General features: G+C 46.1%; 1 protein-coding gene across 2 annotated transcripts in view; it reads left to right on the plus strand.

Annotated features, from left to right (window-relative positions):
• The window catches only part of LOC106564672 (ubiquitin carboxyl-terminal hydrolase 43), a 112,249-nt gene that overhangs the window by 36,889 nt on the left and 53,983 nt on the right, over positions 1-21,377 (plus strand). For both annotated transcript variants that reach the window (XM_014130889.2, XM_014130888.2), the window contains exons 3-4: positions 3,094-3,200; positions 18,652-18,744. In XM_014130889.2, coding sequence (XP_013986364.1) covers positions 3,094-3,200; positions 18,652-18,744 — 200 coding nt within the window. The remainder of the gene's footprint in view (positions 1-3,093; positions 3,201-18,651; positions 18,745-21,377) is intronic.

Below are 21,377 nucleotides of genomic sequence, written 5' to 3' on the forward strand. Positions count from 1 at the left end.
GGCGCCAGTGGCGAATTTGCCAATCTTGGTGTTCTCTGGCAAATGCCAAACGTCCTGCACGGTGTTGGGCTGTAAGCACAACCCACACCTGTGGACGTTGGGCCCTCATACCACCCTCATGGAGTCTGTTTCTGACCATTTGAGCAGACACATGCACATTTGTGGCCTGCTGGAGGTCATTTTGCAGGGCTCTGGCAGTGCTTCTCCTGCTCCTCCTTGCACAAAGGCGGAGGTAGCGGTCCTGCTGCTGGGTTGTTGCTCTCCTACGGCCTCCTCCACGTCTCCTGATGTACTGGCCTGTCTCCTGGTAGCGCCTCCATGCTCTGGACACTACGCTGACAGACACAGCAAACCTTCTTGCCACAGCTCGCATTGATGTGCCATCCTGGATGAGCTGCACTACCTGAGCCACTTGTGTGGGTTGTAGACTCCGTCTCATGCTACCACTAGAGTGAAAGCACCGCCAACATTCAAAAGTGACCAAAACATCAGCCAGGAAGCATAGGAATTGAGAAGTGGTCTGTGCAGAACCACTCCTTTATTGGGGGTGTCTTGCTAATTGCCTATAATTTCCACTTGTTGTCTATTCCATTTGCACAACAGCATGTGAAATTTATTGTCAATCAGTGTTGCTTCCTAAGTGGACAGTTTGATTTCACAGAAGTGTGATTGACTTGGAGTTACATTGTGTTGTTTAAGTGTTCCCTTTATTTTTTTGAGCAGTGTACATTTCCCCATGTCCCGAAAAATATATGCCTCAAAAACATTTGATTGAAATGTCTATTTGATCATTTTCATTGGCTGAGAATATCAATGAATATCCAATATGGAAGCATAATCCAGTGGATCTGTCTCCTTCAGCTTAGCAGGAAGTGATTAGTATGGTTATGATGACTAAGACTGTCTTTTTAAAGGCACTCCAAAACATAACAAACCTGAGTCTAGAAGCTGTTGGTGAAAATATCTCAGTGTGCTGCTCTTTGATTACATCAAGCAGGCACTGTTCAGGTAATTGCAGAGTATCTACCTGCAGTCCCCTAGCACCATGAGTCACAGTGGTTCACTCTATCCTTCGTTTGATTTCGCTGAACAGAACTCAGACTCAAGGGTTCAGTTCAGGCCTGTGGTTGGTGGGCTTGGCTGCTCTGTACTTTATTCATGTAGGATCAATATGTTTATTTACCTGTCTATCTGGAAAGTAACACAGTCTTTAGCTGTGATATATCTACTGTTGGAGAGAGATTTGGTTTTGTCAGGATTCTAGACGTTCCTTCAGTGGCTCATGCAAACCTCTATTTACTGTATCACATCTTACAATAACTCAAACCTCCTTCATTTTCATTTGGTTCTCTTCTCAAACTGTTAGCCTCTCGCTGTCTGTGGTTCAGTACACTAGGTGTGTAACAGTACACGTATTCGTACCAAACCGTTCGGTACAGGGACCTCGGTTCGGGCCGCACTGTGAACCCTAATGAATATATAAAAATATATAAAAAATAAAAACACTAGGCCTATAGGTTATGCCAACGCTGAGTTGTATGCCTCTTGAGTAAATCTGAGCTGAAAAAACCCCCAAAACATTTCAGGCTATTCCGTTAAAACAACTAGGGCCTATGCACACGTTGTAATAAAAATAGTAATTTTAATTGATACATTTAAAACTGTTCTTTTGTGAGGCGCAGGCGGGAACTGGTTCTGTACGATGGCCGAGTGGTGGGATCGATAAACCAGGAGGATTCTCCATAATCGTTTAAATCGGCAGTTTAGAAACATTTTGGCTTCCCAGTAGAATACAATGGCGATAGACAGAGCGAGTATGTTGCCACTGCTCAACAAGAATAGCCTATGCAGCTGCCAACACCTCAAACATGTTGACACATTGACACCGACATCACCCCAGTATTCCTACCACCTGAGCAAGACGGAAACGCAAAAAAAAAAAGAAATCTCCCTTTTGCTTTCAAACAGCAATTCACAGCTGATTCTGATCGGGGGAAAATAAATTACAAGAGTGATAGGTATGTTTATAGCCGCGGATATGCGCCCATTCTCTGTGGTTTTGAAGAATAGGGGGTTTCAGCACTTTGTGGAAGTGCTCGAGCCTCATTATAAACTTCGCCCTCTCCCACCCATTTCTGCAAACAGGTAGTACCCGCTCTATATAAGCAAGCTAAAGACAAAGTTGTCAATGAATTGGCCAATGTTGTGCAGGACATCTACAGCAGGTGTACTCAACTACTATTTGAAAAGATCCGGTCACACAAATTCCTAGGTGTCCAAGGTCTGGATGGATATGTAATTTATCATGTAACCCTGAAAACCCATGTAAACCCATGTAACCCTGAAAATACAGTGTTGTTATATGGATCATGATCATATATGGAATCAGGAATATCAACACTTTGTATTTCTTAAGTAAACAATAATGAACTAGATTATGGTTGGTGTCTCATTTTCCCACTGAACTGAACCGTAACCCCAAAACCGCAATACGTACCACCGAACCGTGGGTTTGGTGAACCTTTACAGGTCTAGTGGGCAGCCGGACCGACTTGTTTTGATTCAACCCAGATTTAGTATATTCACTTTAATGTGTTTACCTACCTACTGCTCTCCCTTCTACCCAACTCTCATCGATCTCCCTCTAAGCCAAGGTCAGCAATGCTGAGAGGAAAGTGAATTACATGGGAACGCAAACACACACACACACACACACACACACACACACACACACACACACACACACACACACACACACACACACACACACACACACACATACACACATGTAATGACAGTCATGAGGTAAGATTTGGCTGTTTTCGTTCTCACTCTTCGCCAGCGAAGCTGAACACTATAAAAAGTACAAGAGTGTATTAACGTGCATTAGCACCTCATTTAGTTCCTGTCCCATTGTAGCGCTCCTGTTTACATCTGCTGTGATACACCCTGTTACCCTGCTGCTGTTCAGCTCTAGCTTCAGTGTTGACGTTTTCTCTCACACACACACACACACACACACACACACACACACACACACACACACACACACAGGTCATTCACACATTCACACTTTCTCTCTCTCTGTTCCAGGGCCCGCTGGGTGGAGCGGAGGAGAGCCCTGTCTCCGGCCCAGCAGCAGCACACCAGCCTGGGACGCGGCACAGCTTCGTCCAGGACCACTTTCAGGCACAGTACAGGTACGAGTCATAGACAATATCATACAGGTACATTAGTAGTCACAGACGATAAGAGGTGAGGAGTCACATTCAATTAGTACAGGTCATGTAATAACGCATACTTAAGTTATGCAGCAATTCAATAATGATTTCTCACACCATGAGGCTTCATGGAGTATAAAAACACCTACTCTTCTCATCCAAGACTTTTGTAATGTCTGTGTGCACAGTTTTTTCTCACCAGAATCTATAGCGTGCCATTATTTACAGTATAGGTATTCAGAACAGGTGAGCATGCACTTTCCCTCCTGTGGATAAGAACCGCTAGCCTGCTAAAGTAGGTCACATTGAGCTAGCTGTGAACACTTTCTGGGATTAGTCTCTGTCTGTATCTTGTTTGGCTCTTTTCCTCCTGGTCTGCAGTACACACACACATACACACAAAGCAGCAGCAGCAGCAGGATCCCTACGTAGCCAGTCTCATGGAGATGCAGTGACCCTCTGCTAGCCTTGTCATGATGTTCTCCATCTCCTTTCCTCCCCATCCACCTCTTCTTAGATCAATCTGTTGAAACATTCCACTTGTTGATTTATGATACCAACCACTGATCTGTATACCACATGGATTGACTGAGCAGTTTAACAGATGATTAGACTTTGACACATTCATATTGTATAGATAATGAGATTAGACCTGAAATGTACAGAATCTGCTGGGAGTTGATTGCAGCCAACAGGCAGTGCTCCTTTATAACAAAGAAGGACTCCAGTTGTATCGGGCTTAGTATTAGACTTAACACCATGCTGGTAGATCAGCGTGAGTCAATCAATATAGGGTTAACCCCAGACAGTTAGACTGTATTGATGATGATGCGGGGTTAACCACCCAGTCAATCATGGGATTATGATTCCAACTCCCTCATCACAGGATTATGGATTATACACTTATACAAACCCACTGTATCCCTGCGGAGACTGATCTCCCCAGGCTGCTAATTGGAAATTGCTCTCCGAATCCATTTTGCCTTATGGAAAAATTTGTGTCTAAAATGGGATATCGGAATTTTGAGGTAGAATATTGGAATTCCGAGATGGAATATTCAAAGTAAAGTGTGTCTTCTTTAACATCAACCCCCTTGGCTGTTGGCTATGATGTGTTTGCCACAACTGCACACAGGTTGTGTTTACATCCTATTATCAAAAATAGCTGTTAATTCATTAGCAGATAAGAGTAGCGACACTAGGGGAAATCTGAGACGTAACCTTCAAGACACTCCAAATGCATCCCTAAACAGCTTAGTAAAGAATGCTAATGCGATGGCTCCTCTCATCAATCATTTTGTCTCTTGTCTCAAATGGCACCCTATTCCCTTCATAGTGCACTGCCTAGTCTGCGGTCCAAACACTTAAAAGACACATCCTCGTCCACTTACCCTCGCCTTATGCCCTTGGGGGAGTCCCCATCGCCATCTTGGAGGATGGTCCAAATGATTAGCCAAGCAAGGGAAGTTTGCAACGTAAGCCCCTCAGCCCACGTTTTTAGTTGGCTTTGCACAATTACGGGCCTGAAACTCCCCATAATTCAATTCGCGATGATTGTACATCCGCGAAAACTTAAAAACAACATCAATGTAGAAGTCAACATACAAGTGTAAGTAAAAACGAATGCTACGTAAAAATGTAATATGTTTTTGTTTGGTTATCTTTTGGAAATTGTAGAAATATGACATTTTCCATCTTCAGAAGTTCCAGCTAGGCAGGCTAGCATCAGTTAGCTAATTCATTTGCTGGCTATCATACAGTAGGCGTATATTAATAATTATATATTCAATACAAGTAGACATGCACTCATAATTGACTGTAGTGCATATAAAGCACCAGCAAGTTACCGGTGGCTGAAAACACAATCATTGCAGGATGTTTGAGTGGCGAATTTCCGGCCAAGGGTGGTCGATTTAAAAATCATTCCTTCCTCCCTCGCCCCTCACCCTGCAAGTGTATACTCGTCAGACGTCATGATACGCCATCAGAAGTGTCCACTTAATTTAAGGGCTGAGGGGATAGGGTGTCTTTTAAGTGTTTGGACGGCAGCCCTCGACGAACAGTTTTGGCTGACAGCTGTGAAGTGTCTTCCCCCTCAGGTGGATGTATATACAGATGTAGGATCTTAATTTGATAATTTTTTTGTTGCTGAGAATTTTCTTGCAAAGCAGGTAATGCAAACTTCTAGTGTATTTGAGTTTTTAAAAGGCTTCTGAAGTTTGTAATTTCAATTTTGAAATTTCAGACTTGATTTGCCCTAACGAAAAAAGTATCCACCCCTACAAATGTCAAGGGTGTAGTGTAGTGTAGAGTGTAGTGAACAGGCGCACCCAGTCAGACAGCGCACCGTCTGACCGATCCCCGGATGACCAGAGGAGGGAGATGTGTGGGCCCAATAGATCAACTGGTCACGGACAGCAGACGGAACGTACATACGCCCAACAGGACACTGGAGGGGAGCCGGCTCTGTACGCAACGCCTGCTCAATGTCCGCATCCAGCTCCCACACGACTGGTGCTACCAGGCAGGAGGCTGGGAGTATGGGAGTCTGATCCATGGGCCGCTCTTCTGTGTCATATAGCCGGGACAGTGCATCTGCCTTCTTATTCTGGGAACCTGGTCTGTAGGATAGGGTAAACACAAAACGGGTAAAGAACATGGCCCACCTTGCCTGACGAGGATTCAGTCTCCTCACTGCCCGGATGTACTCCAGGTTGCGGTGGTCAGTCCAGATGAGAAAAGGGTGTTTAGCCCCCTCAAGCCAATGTCTCCACGCCTTCAACGCTTTAAACACAGCCAACCACTCCCGGTCCCCCACATCATAGTTATGCTCCGCTGGGCTGAGCGTCTTCGTGAAGAAAGCACAGGGGCGGAGTTTTGGTGGCGTACCCGAGCGCTGTGAGAGCACGGCTCCTATCCCAGCCTCGGACGCGTCCACCTCCACTATGAATGCCAGAGAGGGATCCGGATGAGCCAGCACGGGAGCCGAAGTAAACAGAGCTCTTAGCTGCCCAAAAGCCCTGTCCGCCTCAGCCGACCACTGCAACCGTACAGGATCCCCCTTCAGCAATGAGGTAATGGGAGCAGCAACCTGGCCAAAACCCCGGATAAATCTCCGGTAGTAATTGGCAAACCCTAAAAAGCACTGCACCTCCTTTACCGTGGTGAGGGTCGGCCAATTACGCACGGCTGCAATGCGGTCACTCTCCATCTCCACCCCTGATGTGGAAATGCGATACCCTAGGAAGGAGACGGCCTGCTGAAAGAACAGGCATTTCGCAGCCTTGACAAACAGGTCATGCTCCAACAGTCGTCAAAGTACCTTGCGCACCAAGGACACATGCTCGGCAAGTGTAGTGGAGTATATCAGAATGTCATCGATATACACCACTACACCCTGCCCGTGCAGGTCCCTGAAAATCTCATCTACAAAGGATTGGAAAACTGATGGAGCATTCATCAACCCGTACGGCATGACGAGGTACTCATAATGCCCTGTGGTGGTACTAAACGCTGTCTTCCACTCGTCTCCCTCTTAGATATGCACCAGGTTATACGCACTCCTGAGATCCAGTTTCGTGAAGAAGCGCGCCCCATGCATTGACTCAGTCGCCATGGCGATAAGAGGTTGCGGGTAACTGTATCTCACCGTGATTTGATTGAGACCTCTATAGTCAATACACGGGCGTAAACCTCCATCCTTCTTCTTCACCAAAAAAAACTTGAGGAGGCGGGTGAAGTAGAGGGCCGAATGTACCCCTGACGCAGGGATTCAGAGACATATGTATCCATAGCCACCGTCTCCTCTTGCGACAGGGGATACACGTGACCCCTGGGAAGCGCAGCATCTGCCAGGAGATTTATCACACAATCCCACCGTCGATGAGGTGGTAATTGAGTCGCCTTCTTTTTACAGAAGGCGAGAGCCAAATCGGCATATTTAGGGGGGATGTGCACGAGACCTGGTCTGGACTTTCCACCGTGGTAGCACCAACAGCAACCCCTACACACCTCCCTGAGCACTCTCGCGACCACCCCGTGAGAGCCCTCTGTTGCCAGGAAATAGTGGGGCTATGCAGAGCCAACCATGGAAGGCCTAGTACCACAGGAAACGCAGGAGAGTCAATGAGGAAGAGGCTGATTCTCTCCTCATGGTCCCCCTGCATAACCATGGCCAAGGAGATGGTGGCCTCGATGATTAGCCCGGACCCTAATGGCCGACTATCCAGAGCGTGAACTGGGAAGGGTCTAACTACAGGAAAAATGGGGATCCCTAAACTAATGGCTAACACTCTGTTGATAAAATTCCCAGCTGCGCTTGAATCGACGAGCGCCTTATGCTGGGAATGAGGAGAAAACTCAGGGAAACAAACAGACACAAACAGTTGATCAACAGTGGACTCTGGATGAGTGTGGTGCGAACTCACCTGGGGTGACGCCAGAGTGCCCTGCCTGTTGCCTCGACTCCCAGAGGAACCAACACGGCACCGACCGGCAGTGTGTCCACTACGGCCACAGATGGTGCACGTGATGGCTCCTCCTCCAGTCTCCCTATGAGCAGCCCCTCCTAACTCCATGGGCACCGGAGCAGGGGTGCTGGAAGATGGCACCGACAGAGACCCCTTTGGACGTCCGTGGGTGACCAGCAGGTTATCCAACCGGATGGACAAATCCACCAGTTGGTCAAAGGAGTTGGTGGCATCCCTGCAGGCCAGCTCACGTCGGACGTCCTCTCGTAGGCTGCATCGATAGTGGTCGATGAGGGCCCTGTCGTTCCAGCCTGCTCCGGCGGCCAAGGTCCGGAATTCCAGGGCGAATTCCTGGGCGCTCCTCGTCCCCTGCCTCAAATGGAAGAGACTTTCCCCCGCCGCTCTACCTTCGGGTGGATGGTTGAAGATGGCCCGGAAGCGACAGGTGAACTCCTCGAAGTGGTCCAACGCCGTGTCTCCCCCTCTCCACACAGAGTTTGCCCACTCCAGCGCTCCTCCTGTAAGACAGGAGACGAGGGCAGCCACTCTGTCCCTTCTCGAGGGAGCTGGGTGCACAGTGGCCAGGTAGAGGTCCAGTTGTAACAGGAATCCCTGGCACTGTGCTGCCATCCCATCATACTCCCTGGGAAGGGAGAGACGCATCCCACTGGAATTCTCTCCGGACGGGACGGGTGGAGGCAACCCCAGTTGTACTGGTCGAGGCGCTGGAGAGACTCCCTGTCTCTCCCAGCGGTCCATGGTTTGAACAACGCGATCCATCATGGCACCAAGTTGACTTAACATTTCCGAATGTTCCTGGACGCGCTCCTCGACTCCTCTAACCGGGGTACCTGCTCCTGCTGACTCCATGGTTTGGTGTGTAATTCTGTTCAAAGGTGTGTACGGGAGGTGAAGTCAGGTGCAGGAGAGCAGAGTGTAGTGAACAATTCCATTCCAAAATATACAGCACATAAAAACAATAGCTTGCCAAAAACACGGAACATGGCAAAAGTAAAGCGCCCAACAATAATCCACATCACAAACAAACAATTACATACAAAGACATGATGGGAAACAGAGGGCTAAATACATGTAGAATGATTAGGGAATGAAAACCAGGTGTGTATGGGACAAGACAAAACAAATGGATATATGAAAAATGGAGTGGCAATGGCTAGAAAGCCGGTAACATCGATCGCCGAACGCCGCCCGAACAAGGAGAGGAGCCGACATCGGCGGAAGTCGTGACAACACAAATGTTCATTATAACCCACATAATAATTCACATTTCCCATTGCTGCAGGATTATTTCCCTGCTGAAGCAAACTGGCTCGAATTAAAATCCTACATTTGTACACCTAAGGTGTAGTAGTATACTCTTAGAAAAAGGGTTCCAAAAGGGTTCTTCGGCTGTCCCCGTAGGATGACCCTTTTTTAATTCCAGGTAGAACCCTTTTTGGTTCCAGGTAGAACTCTTTTGGGTTCCATGTAGAACACAGTCTGGAAATGGTTCTACATTGAACTCAAAAAGGTTCTGCCTGGAGCCAAAAAGTGTTATTCGAAGGGTTCTCCATTGGGGACAGCTAAAAAATTGTGTAGTATTTGTTTAGTCAGGGGTTATAAAACAATACTAAAGCACCAGTAATTAGTACTTTGATGGTGCTCCCTAAGGATATGTCTCAGAATTGAGTACATGTTGTTGTCACATTATGCAGTCTACTGTAAAGTGATTACAGAACCACTCCAAACTCTGTTGTTTCTCCCACAACGCACCTTGTAATTTTCTGCCTGGCTTCACCCCAACAGCTTGAAGTGTCAGAGAGTAGCAGGGTTACACTGTAATTGCGATTCCAGAGTTCCGAACACAGACCCAGGTAGCAGGATAACGTCTGTCTGGTTTGGCTGGAGGGAGGTACAGATGGAGAGGGAGGGGGCAGATGACTGGAGGGCTTGTTACAGATGACCTTGCTGGTAGAGCCTGGGAGAGGTAGACCCTGCCTGGCTGTTCCCCACCCCTGCCTGGCCTGGCATTACATGGGGCCGTCTGTAAAGTTCCTTTTGTCTGTAGAGTTAATGCACTGTGCCTGCCTATAACTGTACTTCTGTTCATGCAAGTGCATTTGAGTATGAATACAGGTCAACACAAGTAATGTATCCTATCCACTGCACTCAAACTGTTGTGTAACATTGGTCTCCGTTCCAACATTGTAACTCAACGTTGCAGTATTGGGTGTTCTATCTTCCCGACTTCTGAAGACACAAGACCGTGTAGTAGTGTGACTGAGACAATGGGTGTTTTTCAAAATGCATACTACCGCGCTCCGAGCATGCAAATTGAAGCACGGGAGGGTCGGAGTATGAGTCCAAATCAAAGTAGCCGAAACGGAGCACGGAGGGAACTTCTCAAATGTGAAATGTTGCTTATTCGCATGTAAAATGTTGCCTGACTACAATATTTTATGTTGACGTGTTAATAAATACATGCTGTGTAAATTGTAGCATGTTTACCTGCCTACGTACCATAGAACGCAAGCCCATAATAAGTCAGTAGGGCTAACTGGCTAGCTACTACTGTTACTACAGAAGAATTGTTGGCTAGCTACCCACAAAGAATTGACATCTACCTTGCATAATATTAGTTTTAGGTAATGTTTTATACCATCTGGTTAGCAACATTATTAAGATTCACATATACATAGCTAGCTGATAGTTATGAAGAAAAACATTTGCTTTGTGTTTATCTTTTTTTCGTCTCTATTGCCACTGTCCTGGCTGGAAGACTGTTCAGTGAATGGGTAGGTAAGTCCATAGTAAGTGAATTAGGCTAACTGGCTAGCTAGCTAATCATGCGCCGAATACAACCTTACCATGGAATGCTTACTGACAAGCCCTTAACCAACAATGCAGTTCAAGAAGAATGTAGCCGCGAATAATTGGTATCTACCCACGAAAAATGTACACCAACCTTGCTTAACATTCGTTTTATGTCATTTTTGCCTGTTTAACTAGCTGGCAAGTTAGATTATTACGATTCACATATCTAGCTGATAGTTATGAAGTAAAACTTTTGCTTTGTGTATATCTTGTTTTGTCTATTGTTGCCATTGTCCTGCAGTGTGAGGTAAAACAGTAGGGGAAGTGCTTCTCAAATGTAATGTTTTATGCATTCTCCACACTCTCGTCCTCACAAGAACGTAGTCAAGAGAACATCGTTGAAGCATGAGAATGTGGAGCATGGTAGTATGCATATTGAGAGGCACCCATTGGCTCTGATGAGTTTGGGTTCTGGGACTCGTCCTCCACACTTTCTCCTTATGTTATTGTCCTTCTATAATTGCGTTTGCCATGGTGCTCGTTTCTAATAGCAAGACTAAACAAAAGAATAATCACTCTTAGTTTGTTTCGCTCTCTCTCTCTCTCTCTCGCTCTCTCTCTCGCTCTCTCTCTCTCTCTCTCTCTCTCTCTCTCCCCCCCCCCTCTCTCTCTCTCTCCCCCTCTCTCTCTCTCTCTCTGTCTTTTTATACCTGTGAGACTCCTCCGGGGCGTTCTGATCTGAATAAGTGTTTGTGATTAGAGTGGAGGCTGTCGGGTGGTTTAGGCTGCAGAGACGAGAGAGACAAGCGACAGTCACTTTCCAGCCTCAAATGAGTCTTGGTCTACACCCTCAGTCTGTCATGTTGAGTTTGGAACGTTGGTTGTCTTAGTGTCAACGGTTGCATCCCAAATGGCACCCTATTGCCTTTAAAGTAGGCTACACAACTTCAATGGGCCCTGGTTAAACGTTGTGCTCTATAAAGGGAATAGCATGTCATTTGGGAGGCACCCAAAGGACTGAGGAAATAGATCTTGTCTTTCTATTCATACTCTCCCCCCTGTCTTCAGTTCAGCACAGCTGCCCAAGATGGTGGTGCAGATTTCTGTAGTCAAACCTTTTAAAGCAGATTATCCAGAGCTCACACAGTCACTCCTCATTCAACCTCTCCTTTGATTTTATTACCATGATGACCCACTCACACTCCCTCCCCCTCCACCGGGGAGGCCTCCTGGGCTGCCATCTTCCCCCCCTTCCACCATGACCTTACCTGGGGCGTCTCTGAGCTGATCCCATCCCAGGCTGGATGCTTTGAAGTGGGGGGTTAGAGAGTTGATGAAGTGGAGGACTGCTTTGATCTCTCCACTGGTGTTTTTTGTTAACGTACAGAGCGTAGAGACTCTGCCAAGCCCTGCTTCCTCTTTTCGACCCGACACCTTCTAACTATCATCAACTAACACTTACTCTCTCTCTCACACACACACACACACACACACACACACACACACACACACACACACACACACACACACACACACACACACACAATGTTCGCACACATACAGGTCTGCCAATTACCCCACTAATACAGTAGTTCTGTTTACTTCTCTGCCAACCAAACACCAATACAATTGTATTGACCCACTGCTGTCAGAGCTGAAGCACTTTATTACTCTCTGTGAAACTGTTTTACGCTGTTTCATGATGCGATTGACTCTAGTGGTTGAGGACGGTAGAGTAATTGTGAGGAGTGCCAATACATTTTCCCTCCTCCTTGTTGACACCCCACTAACAGCTGAGGTAATAAAAAGAGAAATGGCGTAGTTAAGCTAAGAGAGGAGCTGAGAGTTCTCAGGTGTGCGTGCCCACTCACAATGTGCCTTTTATTTTATGGAGTTGGATCTGTACTGTAGGAGCCTACACAGTAAGTGGTTGCAGTTGAAGCTTGCCAGAGATGATAGTTGTAACGGCTGTCGTAGAGAGGGGACCAAAGCGCAGCGTGTTGATTGCTCATGATGAATATTTATTTAAACTCCGAACGCTAAAGAAAAAATAACAAAGCGAAAACGAACGCGCACACAGTTCTGTCAGGTACATAGACTAAACAGAAGACAACTACCCACAAACACAGGTGGAAAAAAACCCTACTTAAGTATGATCTCCAATTAGAGACAACGAGGACCAGCTGCCTCTAATTGGAGATCATCCCAAAAAACAACAACATAGAAAACTAGATCCTAAACATAGATATACAAAACATAGAAAAACACAAAACACCCCCTGTCACGCCCTGACCTACTCTACCATAGAAAATGACATCTTACTATGGTCAGGATGTGACAATAGTGCAGTTGTTTGTTTAGAGAATGAGTTCAACAACTGGTGTCCGGGTCCCCAATGTTCCGGTGACGTGGAGGAGGAGGCTGTCAACGGCCTGGATCGACACCAGAGAGAGCGAGAGAGGGACGATTAGAGCCTCGTCTAGCCTCATATCTCCACACTGCAGATGGGGACCAGAGCGCATCGCACCTCTCAGTATGCAAGCAGGATATGCACACACAGGCAGGGATGCGGATACCCTTCTCTGAGTGGATAGAGGCAGTAACCATACGCATACTCATGAACTCTCTGACCTGCACACACTGGAACTGTAAAGGCCACTCGGAGATAGTACACATCGTCAACAGAGGAAATACTTTCGCAGGACGATGACGATGGTCAACCTTAAACTTCATCAGCACTGTAAGATGAAGGTCACAACAACTATTTGGGGGGGGGGAGTGATTTCAACTCAAAGTTTTTAAACAAGTGAACATCCTTTTTGGCTTGGTGCTGCCTCCAATATCACAAATGTCACACTGAATCTCTTGAAGTTGAAGACAAAATCCAAATGTCCAGCACAAGAAGCATTCAACAGACCAATCAGCTTGTCTCCTAACCTGCGTTGCGTTAACTCCCAGACTTCATCTTCCAGCTCGTCACACCCCTCAAAGAGAGGCAGCCGAAAACATTTGTTCTTTTTTCCCCCCTTTGAGGCGTAGCCCTCTGTTAATTTCCCATGGCGTGGGCCCTTTGTTTAAAGGTCTCTAATGGAGAAGCAGATAGAGGCAGATCAGCCTCAGTGCACTCATCCAACCCAACGCAGTCACCAGCAACCCAGACAGACTGACTGACTGGGGGATTTCGCTCTTGCTACAGCGGCCCTCCCCGTTTCACCAGAGGTAGAGAGGAAATGAGGTAGAGAGGAAATGAAGAGAGGAAAGGAGGGAGCAGAGGAGGAAATGTCTGCTGACCTGTAGAGTTAAAGTCTGGAAGGACTTGCCATGTGTTCCACTTTAGACATTATGCTAATTACAGGGCAGAAGACGCCAGACTGTAGACATTTCTCTGTGGATTGATTGGTTAGTCGAACGACTGAGGGAGGGGATACTTGAGCCTGTGTCCTTGTCCTGGAGTGGCACTGGGCTGAAATGGCATCAGGACCTCTGTGCTGGCCTGTATCCATCAGTGTCTGGGATTGGGGTCCTTTCATTTCTGTTCAGGCATCATTCGCCACCCCAGCCATTACCAATGTGTTTCTCTACCACTTTGCTTTTAGCCACATTTGTGGAAAATGCAAATCACCAATGGCGCGATATTGAATCTCAAATGGGCTTTTCACCCGGGCACTGAGTATTTATGACTCCAACCCCTAGGGAAGTTATATCTCGCATTTGTCCTCTCAATTTTTGGATGAAATGGACTGTGAATCCATTGGAATACATTATTCAAGCAGAGAGTGATTTTTAGCTGGTGAAACTGAAAGGAAAAGGGGATTGATGGAAGACGAGGTTCACCGTCGGTTCAAATGTATTCACTAGAAGGTCTGTGTTGTGTGTTATACACAGTATCTTCATTCTGTCTAATGTGGGTTCAGGGTAATGCACGGTAGGAGCTGTTTGCTATGAGAGCTGCGTTCAAGAAAGCTCTTGGACCAATTTACTGGTCAAACATTCTCTAAAAGCACTGTGTCTACGTCATGGCGTTTGAATTCTGTCTCATGTATGTTGATGCGTAGCATGTGCTATATGTAGGCCTATGATATGAGAGCTGCATTCCAGTAGGGTAAGGCTGTTACGATTGTGTGGAGAGACGGACCAAGGCGCAGCGTGCTCTGAGTTCCACATCTTTTATTTTTTGTGAAACTTACAAAACAAAAAGGAAACAAACAACGAACCGTAACATAAGAGGTGCAGCATGCACTAACTCAAAATAAGATCCCACAAAACCCAGTGGGGAAATGGCTGCCTAAATATGATCCCCAATCAGAGACAACGATAAACAGCTGCCTCTGATTGGGAACCATATCAGGCCAACATAGACATAGAACAACCTAGATAACCCACCCTAGTCACACCCCGACCTAACCAACATAGAGAATAAAAGGCTCTCTGTGGTCAGGGCGTGACAGAGGCTGCAAGTTCAGTCATGCTGTTTGGGTTATTATCTCTTAATTCAGTGGTCTTGAGCGATATAGATGCTGCGTTCAAGAAAGGTGATATGAGGCTACGTGTTTAGTAATGCTGGTCACGTACTATTTATTTAGGGAGTGCAGGGAGGCTGTTCAAAACCTCATCTGTATAAATGATGAGTAATGATCTCTGGTAGACCGTTGGTCGGTAGGACTGCTAACTCGTTGCTGTGGGCTAGAGGCCAGAGGATTGGTGCTGTGCGAGTCAGCCAAATGCAGAGTGGATGGTGGTGCGAGGATAGGTTTGACACACACACAGACTCTCTCCTCACAGACAGGTGAACCAACCAGAGTGGAAACGCTGTCAGCCTCCACATACTAAGTTCTAAGTGATTGTGTGCACGTCAGACTCCACGGAGAGCGTTCTAAGTGACGTTGGAAGGTGTAAGCACCGCTAATGATGTGACTGTCACGTCCCCATGCAGAGTAAATACAGGAATCATTTTAACCAACTGTCAGAATGTCATTTACAGCCTGACAGAGTTGAATGGGGAAATCTGGGATCCATAGAAATACAATAACTAAGTAATACTATTGAAATAGTAATGCTATTTCTATGATATCTGGGCACATCTCTATAAAACCTCTCTGAGTAGGAGTGCTGATCTAGGATTAGTTTAGCCTTTTAGATCAAAAGGAATACGATTTATAAGGACAGGTGGTGACCTGATCCTAGATCAGCGCTCCTACTCTGAGACTCTGTGGATACAGGCCCTGTGTTGCATCACTGTCCTGGAGTGACTCAGCAGAACACCTGATAACCTGGACTCATTCAGCTGAGAACAACCAGGAGGAAAAGAGAGAGCGGAGAGAGCAGAGCAGTCAGAAGTATCAGCACGGTGGAGCTAAGATGTTCCACACAAGCTAGCCTGAATGGCTGCCTCTCTCTCTCCAACCAATCTGCTTTGTTTCTACCTCGTCTTCATTCTTTCCTTTTCCTTTCACCATCCATCCTTCTCTCTACCACCACCATCCTTCCTTCTCTCTACCACCACCATCCTTCCTTCTCTCTACCACCACCATCCTTTCTTCTCTCTACCACCACCATCCTTCCGTCTCTCTACCACCACCATCCTTCCTTCTCTCTACCACCACCATCCTTTCTTCTCTCTACCACCACCATCCTTCCGTCTCTCTACCACCACCATCCTTCCTTCTCTCTACCCCCACCATCCTTCCTTCTCTCTACCCCCACCATCCTTCCTTCTCTCCTCTGCCTCCATCTTTCTCCCTACTGCCGCCACCTTTCTTTCTCCCCTCTGCATCCGCCTTTCCCCTCCCCCTGGGGATGCTGCTGACGCAGTCCTCTTGGCTGTCCTCCATGTTTCTGTGCTTAACCCCCAGGCTCATCCCCTGCTGATCCCCCTGTAGGGCACCACTACTAAATCCCCCTGGGTGTACTCTGGCTGGGCCACTGGCCAGGGAGGTATTCATGTTGGAGTCATTATTGTGTTGGTTGACACTGGTAGTGGATGCCCTGCATGACACGGGAGGATGAGACAAGGTAGTGACTCTTTTGCATTGGGATGATGTCGCAGATGTCATGTCCCTGTCAATCTGGAAGTCGTTGCGTCTCAGTTGACTTGGTGCTCTCTCTTCTGTTTCCATCTGCGCCTCTCTTTTTCTAATAAGCACATCTACTTAGGATTCATATTTCAGTCAATTTTGCTTCCGACTAATTGACCATCATTAACCCGTCAACAAACTGTAAAAAAAAAATGTTTTCTCCAAACAGTCAAATTACGTGACCGACAGAAAATACTGTCAGAGATCTGTATATAGTGACACGATGCTTATGTTTCCTCCAGAGCGATGGGACTCGTCCAAAAACTGGAAGGCAGGCGACAAGCTTAGGCCCAAAATAAGCCCATAGAAACACATTGGACTTATTTTGGACAGATTTTGGTGAGAGTGAAACCTCTCGCTTCGCCTCTTCCTCTCTGATACTATGCATGCATACAAGGACCGGACATTTTTCATTAAGAGCCTAATGGAAACATGCAACAATAGCAAGCCTATCGTCTTCCAGTCAAAAGGCTATAGCCTGTTATTGACCATGCAACTCCTGTAATGGAGCAGCTAATAAAACTAGATTTTCAAACATTTGCCCAAATGCAATTCACGGAAAACACAGTTTTAAACTGTGCATATAATACAGTTCCATTTGACAGAGATGACAGAAATCTCAATTAGGAACATGGAAAGAGGGGGAATCTAATAATACTACTATGATGGGTTGCTAATATGACTAGGATTGTGCCTTTGGCTGCTGGACAACAAAATAAAGTAAATATGAAAACCAATAGAACAGAGAAGAAATGCTGGTTAATGGCATGAGGAAGTCTTTATCAAATAATTGCCTCCGTGTTTCTATGGATGAATTTTGCAAGGCTACTTTGAAGCAAGGTAAGACATGCCTCATTATTTGAAGTGAAGTAAAACGTTCAAGTTTCAAACAATTATACTGCCTCAAGTTCACATTGCAAAATGGTGGTGATGCGCTGATAGTCAACGCTAGGCAGGCTATAGCGTATGCATCCGAATGGCGAATGGGAGGCGCGCTTTACGAGTTGATATTGAGAAATAAAAATAGCTCTTTTTTTATCGTTTTTTAAATGTTTTTAACACACGATTGCATTTAGAATTGTTATTTGTTGAACAGTGACTGGGCTTCCGAAGTCTGTTTTCACTCTGGTAAGTAGGCTATTCCTCTCCTCAAACTAGGCTATGTATGCCGTGAACGTGTGATAAATAAGATGCATGACGACTAATGAAAATACACGCACGACAATTTAATTCCACAAAATGATTATAATGAACCTAAACATTACCGGTCAAATGTATTTCAGCTGGCTAAGCGATTAACGGCTAACCTCCCTACATCTACTGAATTGCTGCTGTATGACTTCCCCACATTCCTCTCTTCCCACCATGATTTTTGAACACCTGCTAAAATATTCAAAAATAAAACCAGGTTATTTCTCTCCTCTCTTGTGAATATTTCGGTCTATTCCGGTGTGTTTTCTAACTGGGGATGTGAGGCTCCAGGTGTAGTGTTGTCTCTCTTGGAGCTAAATGCACTTTCTCTGTTCTGTCCAGCTACTCCGTAATACGCCATGCATAACGTTACACATATAGAAGCCCTGCCAGGTGAGGTCGAATATCTTTACCTCTCCACTCAACCTAGACACACACACACACACAATCACACACACGGTGCCCAAGATAATGTGCCTGTGTAGCACACCATCCCACATCACGTGAGAGGAGCTGGTTGGAAAATGAATTTGTTTGCTCTCTGTGATTTGACCAGGTTGACCTTCTATTGTTTCTGGCCTACTCATCCTAAAGTATTAAAACATGTATTGTGTAACTTAATGAAGTGACATAAATGATCTGGACATGAGGTGCAAAAATGCTAATATAGTTAGCATTGACTTGCATTGGATTGGTACCACAAATAATTAAAAGTTAGCATTTGGAACAGTGTCCAGGTAAACAAAACCAAAGCGTGAATTGCTGTCTTACCTTGTCCATAGACTGTTTACAGGGTAAGGAAACCAATATGTCATTTAGTAATTGGGGTGAACTATCCCTTTAACCCAACCCCCTCTCTCCTTCTCTCTGTTGTGTCTGTAGGTCCTCCCTGACATGTCCACATTGCCTTAAACAGAGCAACACCTTTGACCCCTTCCTCTGCATCTCACTGCCCATTCCCCTACGGCAAACCAGGTAAGCCACACCAGTCACTGTGTGTGTGTGTGTGTGTGTGTGTGTGTGTGTGTGTGTGTGTGTGTGTGTGTGTGTGTGTGTGTGTGTGTGTGTGTGTGTGTGTGTGTGTGTGTGTGTGTGTGTGTGTGTGTGCGTGTGTGTGACATGTATACTTTTTATGTTACCAGTTCTCCCTTTTTGTGACAACAAGACACAATGGAATATGATCAAGTGCTAGTGTTGTGAAAAGCAGGGTGGGCGTTTCTGACAGATACACAACAGGTTGCTTGTATAGCATATATATCGCATTGTCTCTCTCTAGCTCATAGACAGTCTATCCACAGGGCCAGTCTGATACTGATGCTATTTAACATGCTAGTTTGGTAGTAAAATATCGGAAAAGTGGTGCGTGCATATGTCAAGTCAAGTCACATTTTATTTGTCACGTACACGCGGTTAGCAGATGTTAATGCGAGTGTAGCGAAATGCTTGTGCTTCTAGTTCCGACCATGCAGTAATATCTAACAAGTAATCTAACAATTTCACAGCAACTACCTTATACACACAAGTGTAAAGGAATGAATAAGTATGTAAATATGTGGATGAGCGATGGCCAAACGGCATAGGCAAGATGCAGTAGATGGTATAGATTACAGTATATACATATGAGATGAGTAATGTAGGGTATGTAAACATTATATAAAGTGGCATTGTTTAAAGTGGCTAGTGATACATTTATTACATCCAATTTTTTATTATTAAAGTGGCTAGAGATTTGAGTCAGTATGTTGGCAGCAGCCACTCAATGTTAGTGATGGCTGTTTAACAGTCTGATGGCCTTGAGATAGAAGATGTTTTTCAGTCTCTCGGTCCCAGCTTTGATGCACCTGTACTGACCTCGCCTTCTGGATGATAGCAGGGTGAACAGGCAGTGGCTCGGGTGGTTGTTGTCCTTGATGATCTTTTTGGCCTTCCTGTGACATCGGGTGGTGTAGGTGTCCTGGAGGGCAGGTAGTTTGCCCCCGGTGATGCGTTGTGCAGACCTCACTACCCTGCGGTTGTGGGCGGAGCAGTTGCCGTACCAGGCGGTGATACAGCCCGACAGGATGCTCTCGATTGTGTAAAAGTTTGTGAGTGTTTTTGGTGACAAGCCGAATTTCTTCAGCCTCCTGAGGTTGAAGAGGCGCTGCTGCGCCTTCTTCACCACGCTGACTGTGTGGGTGGACCATTTCAGTTTGTCCGTGATGTGTACGCCGAGGAACTTAAAACTTTACACCTTCTCTACTACTGTCCCGTCGATGTGGATAGGGGGCTGCTCCCTCTGCTGTTTCCTGGAGTCCACGATCATCTCCTTTGTTTTGTTGACATTGAGTGTGAGGTTATTTTCCTGACAGCACACTCTGAGGGCCCTCACCTCCTCCCTGTAGGCCGTCTCGTCGTTGTTGGTAATCAAGCCAATCACTGTAGTGTCGTCTGCAAACTTGATGATTGAGTTGGAGGCGTGCATGGCCACACAGTCATGGGTGAACAGGGAGTACAGGAGAGGGCTGAGAACGCATCCTTGTGGGGCCCCAGTGTTGAGGATCAGGAGATGTTGTTTCCTACCCTCAATACCTGGGGGCGGCCCGTCAGGAAGTCCAGGACCCAGTTGCACAGGGCGGGGTCGAGACCTAGGGTCTCGAGCTTAATGACGAGTTTGGAGGGTACTATGGTGTTAAATGCTGAGCTGTAGTCAATGAACAGCATTCTTACATGGGTATTCCTCTTGTCCAGATGTATTCACCCCCTTTGCTATGAAGCCCCTAAATAAGATCCGGTGCAACCAATTACTTTCATAAGTCACATAATTAGTTAAATAAAGTCCACCTGTGTGCAATCTAAGTGTCACATGATCTGTCACGTGATCTCAGTATATATACACCTGTTCTGAAAGGCCCCAGTGTCTGCAACACCACTAAGCAAGGGGCACCACCAAGCAAGCGGCACCATGGAGACCAAGGAGCTCTCCAAACAGGTCAGGGACAAAGTTGTGGAGAAGTACAGATCAGGGTTGGGTTATAAAAAAATATCCAAAACTTTGGACATCCCACAGAGCATCATTAAATCCATTATTAAAAAATTGAAAAAATATGGCACCACAACAAACCTGCCAAAAGAGGGACGCCACCAAAACTCACAGACCAGGCAAGGAGGGCATTAATCAGAGAGGCAACAAAGAGACCAAAGATAACCCTAAAGGAGCTACAAAGCTCCACAGCGGAGATTGGAGTATCTGTCCATAGGACCACTGTAAGCTGTACACTCCACAGAGCTGGGCTTTACAGAAGAGTGGCCAGAAAAAAGCCATTGCTTAAAGAAAGAAGTAAGCAAACATGTTTGATGTTCACCAAAAGGCATGTGGGAGACTCCCCAAACATATGGAAGAAGGTACTCTGGTCAGATGAGACTAAAATTGAGCTTTATGGCCATCAAGGAAAATGCAATGTCTGGCGCAAACCCAACACCTCTCATCACCCCGAGAGCACCATCCCCACAGTGAAGCATGGTGGTGGCAGCATCATGCTGTGGGGATGTTTTTCATCGGCAGGGACTGGGAAACTGGTCAGAATTGAAGGGATGATGGATGGCACTAAATACAGGGAAATTCTTGAGGG

Source organism: Salmo salar, chromosome ssa12 (genome assembly GCF_905237065.1).
Source record: "Salmo salar chromosome ssa12, Ssal_v3.1, whole genome shotgun sequence".
Lineage (NCBI taxonomy): Eukaryota > Metazoa > Chordata > Actinopteri > Salmoniformes > Salmonidae > Salmo > Salmo salar.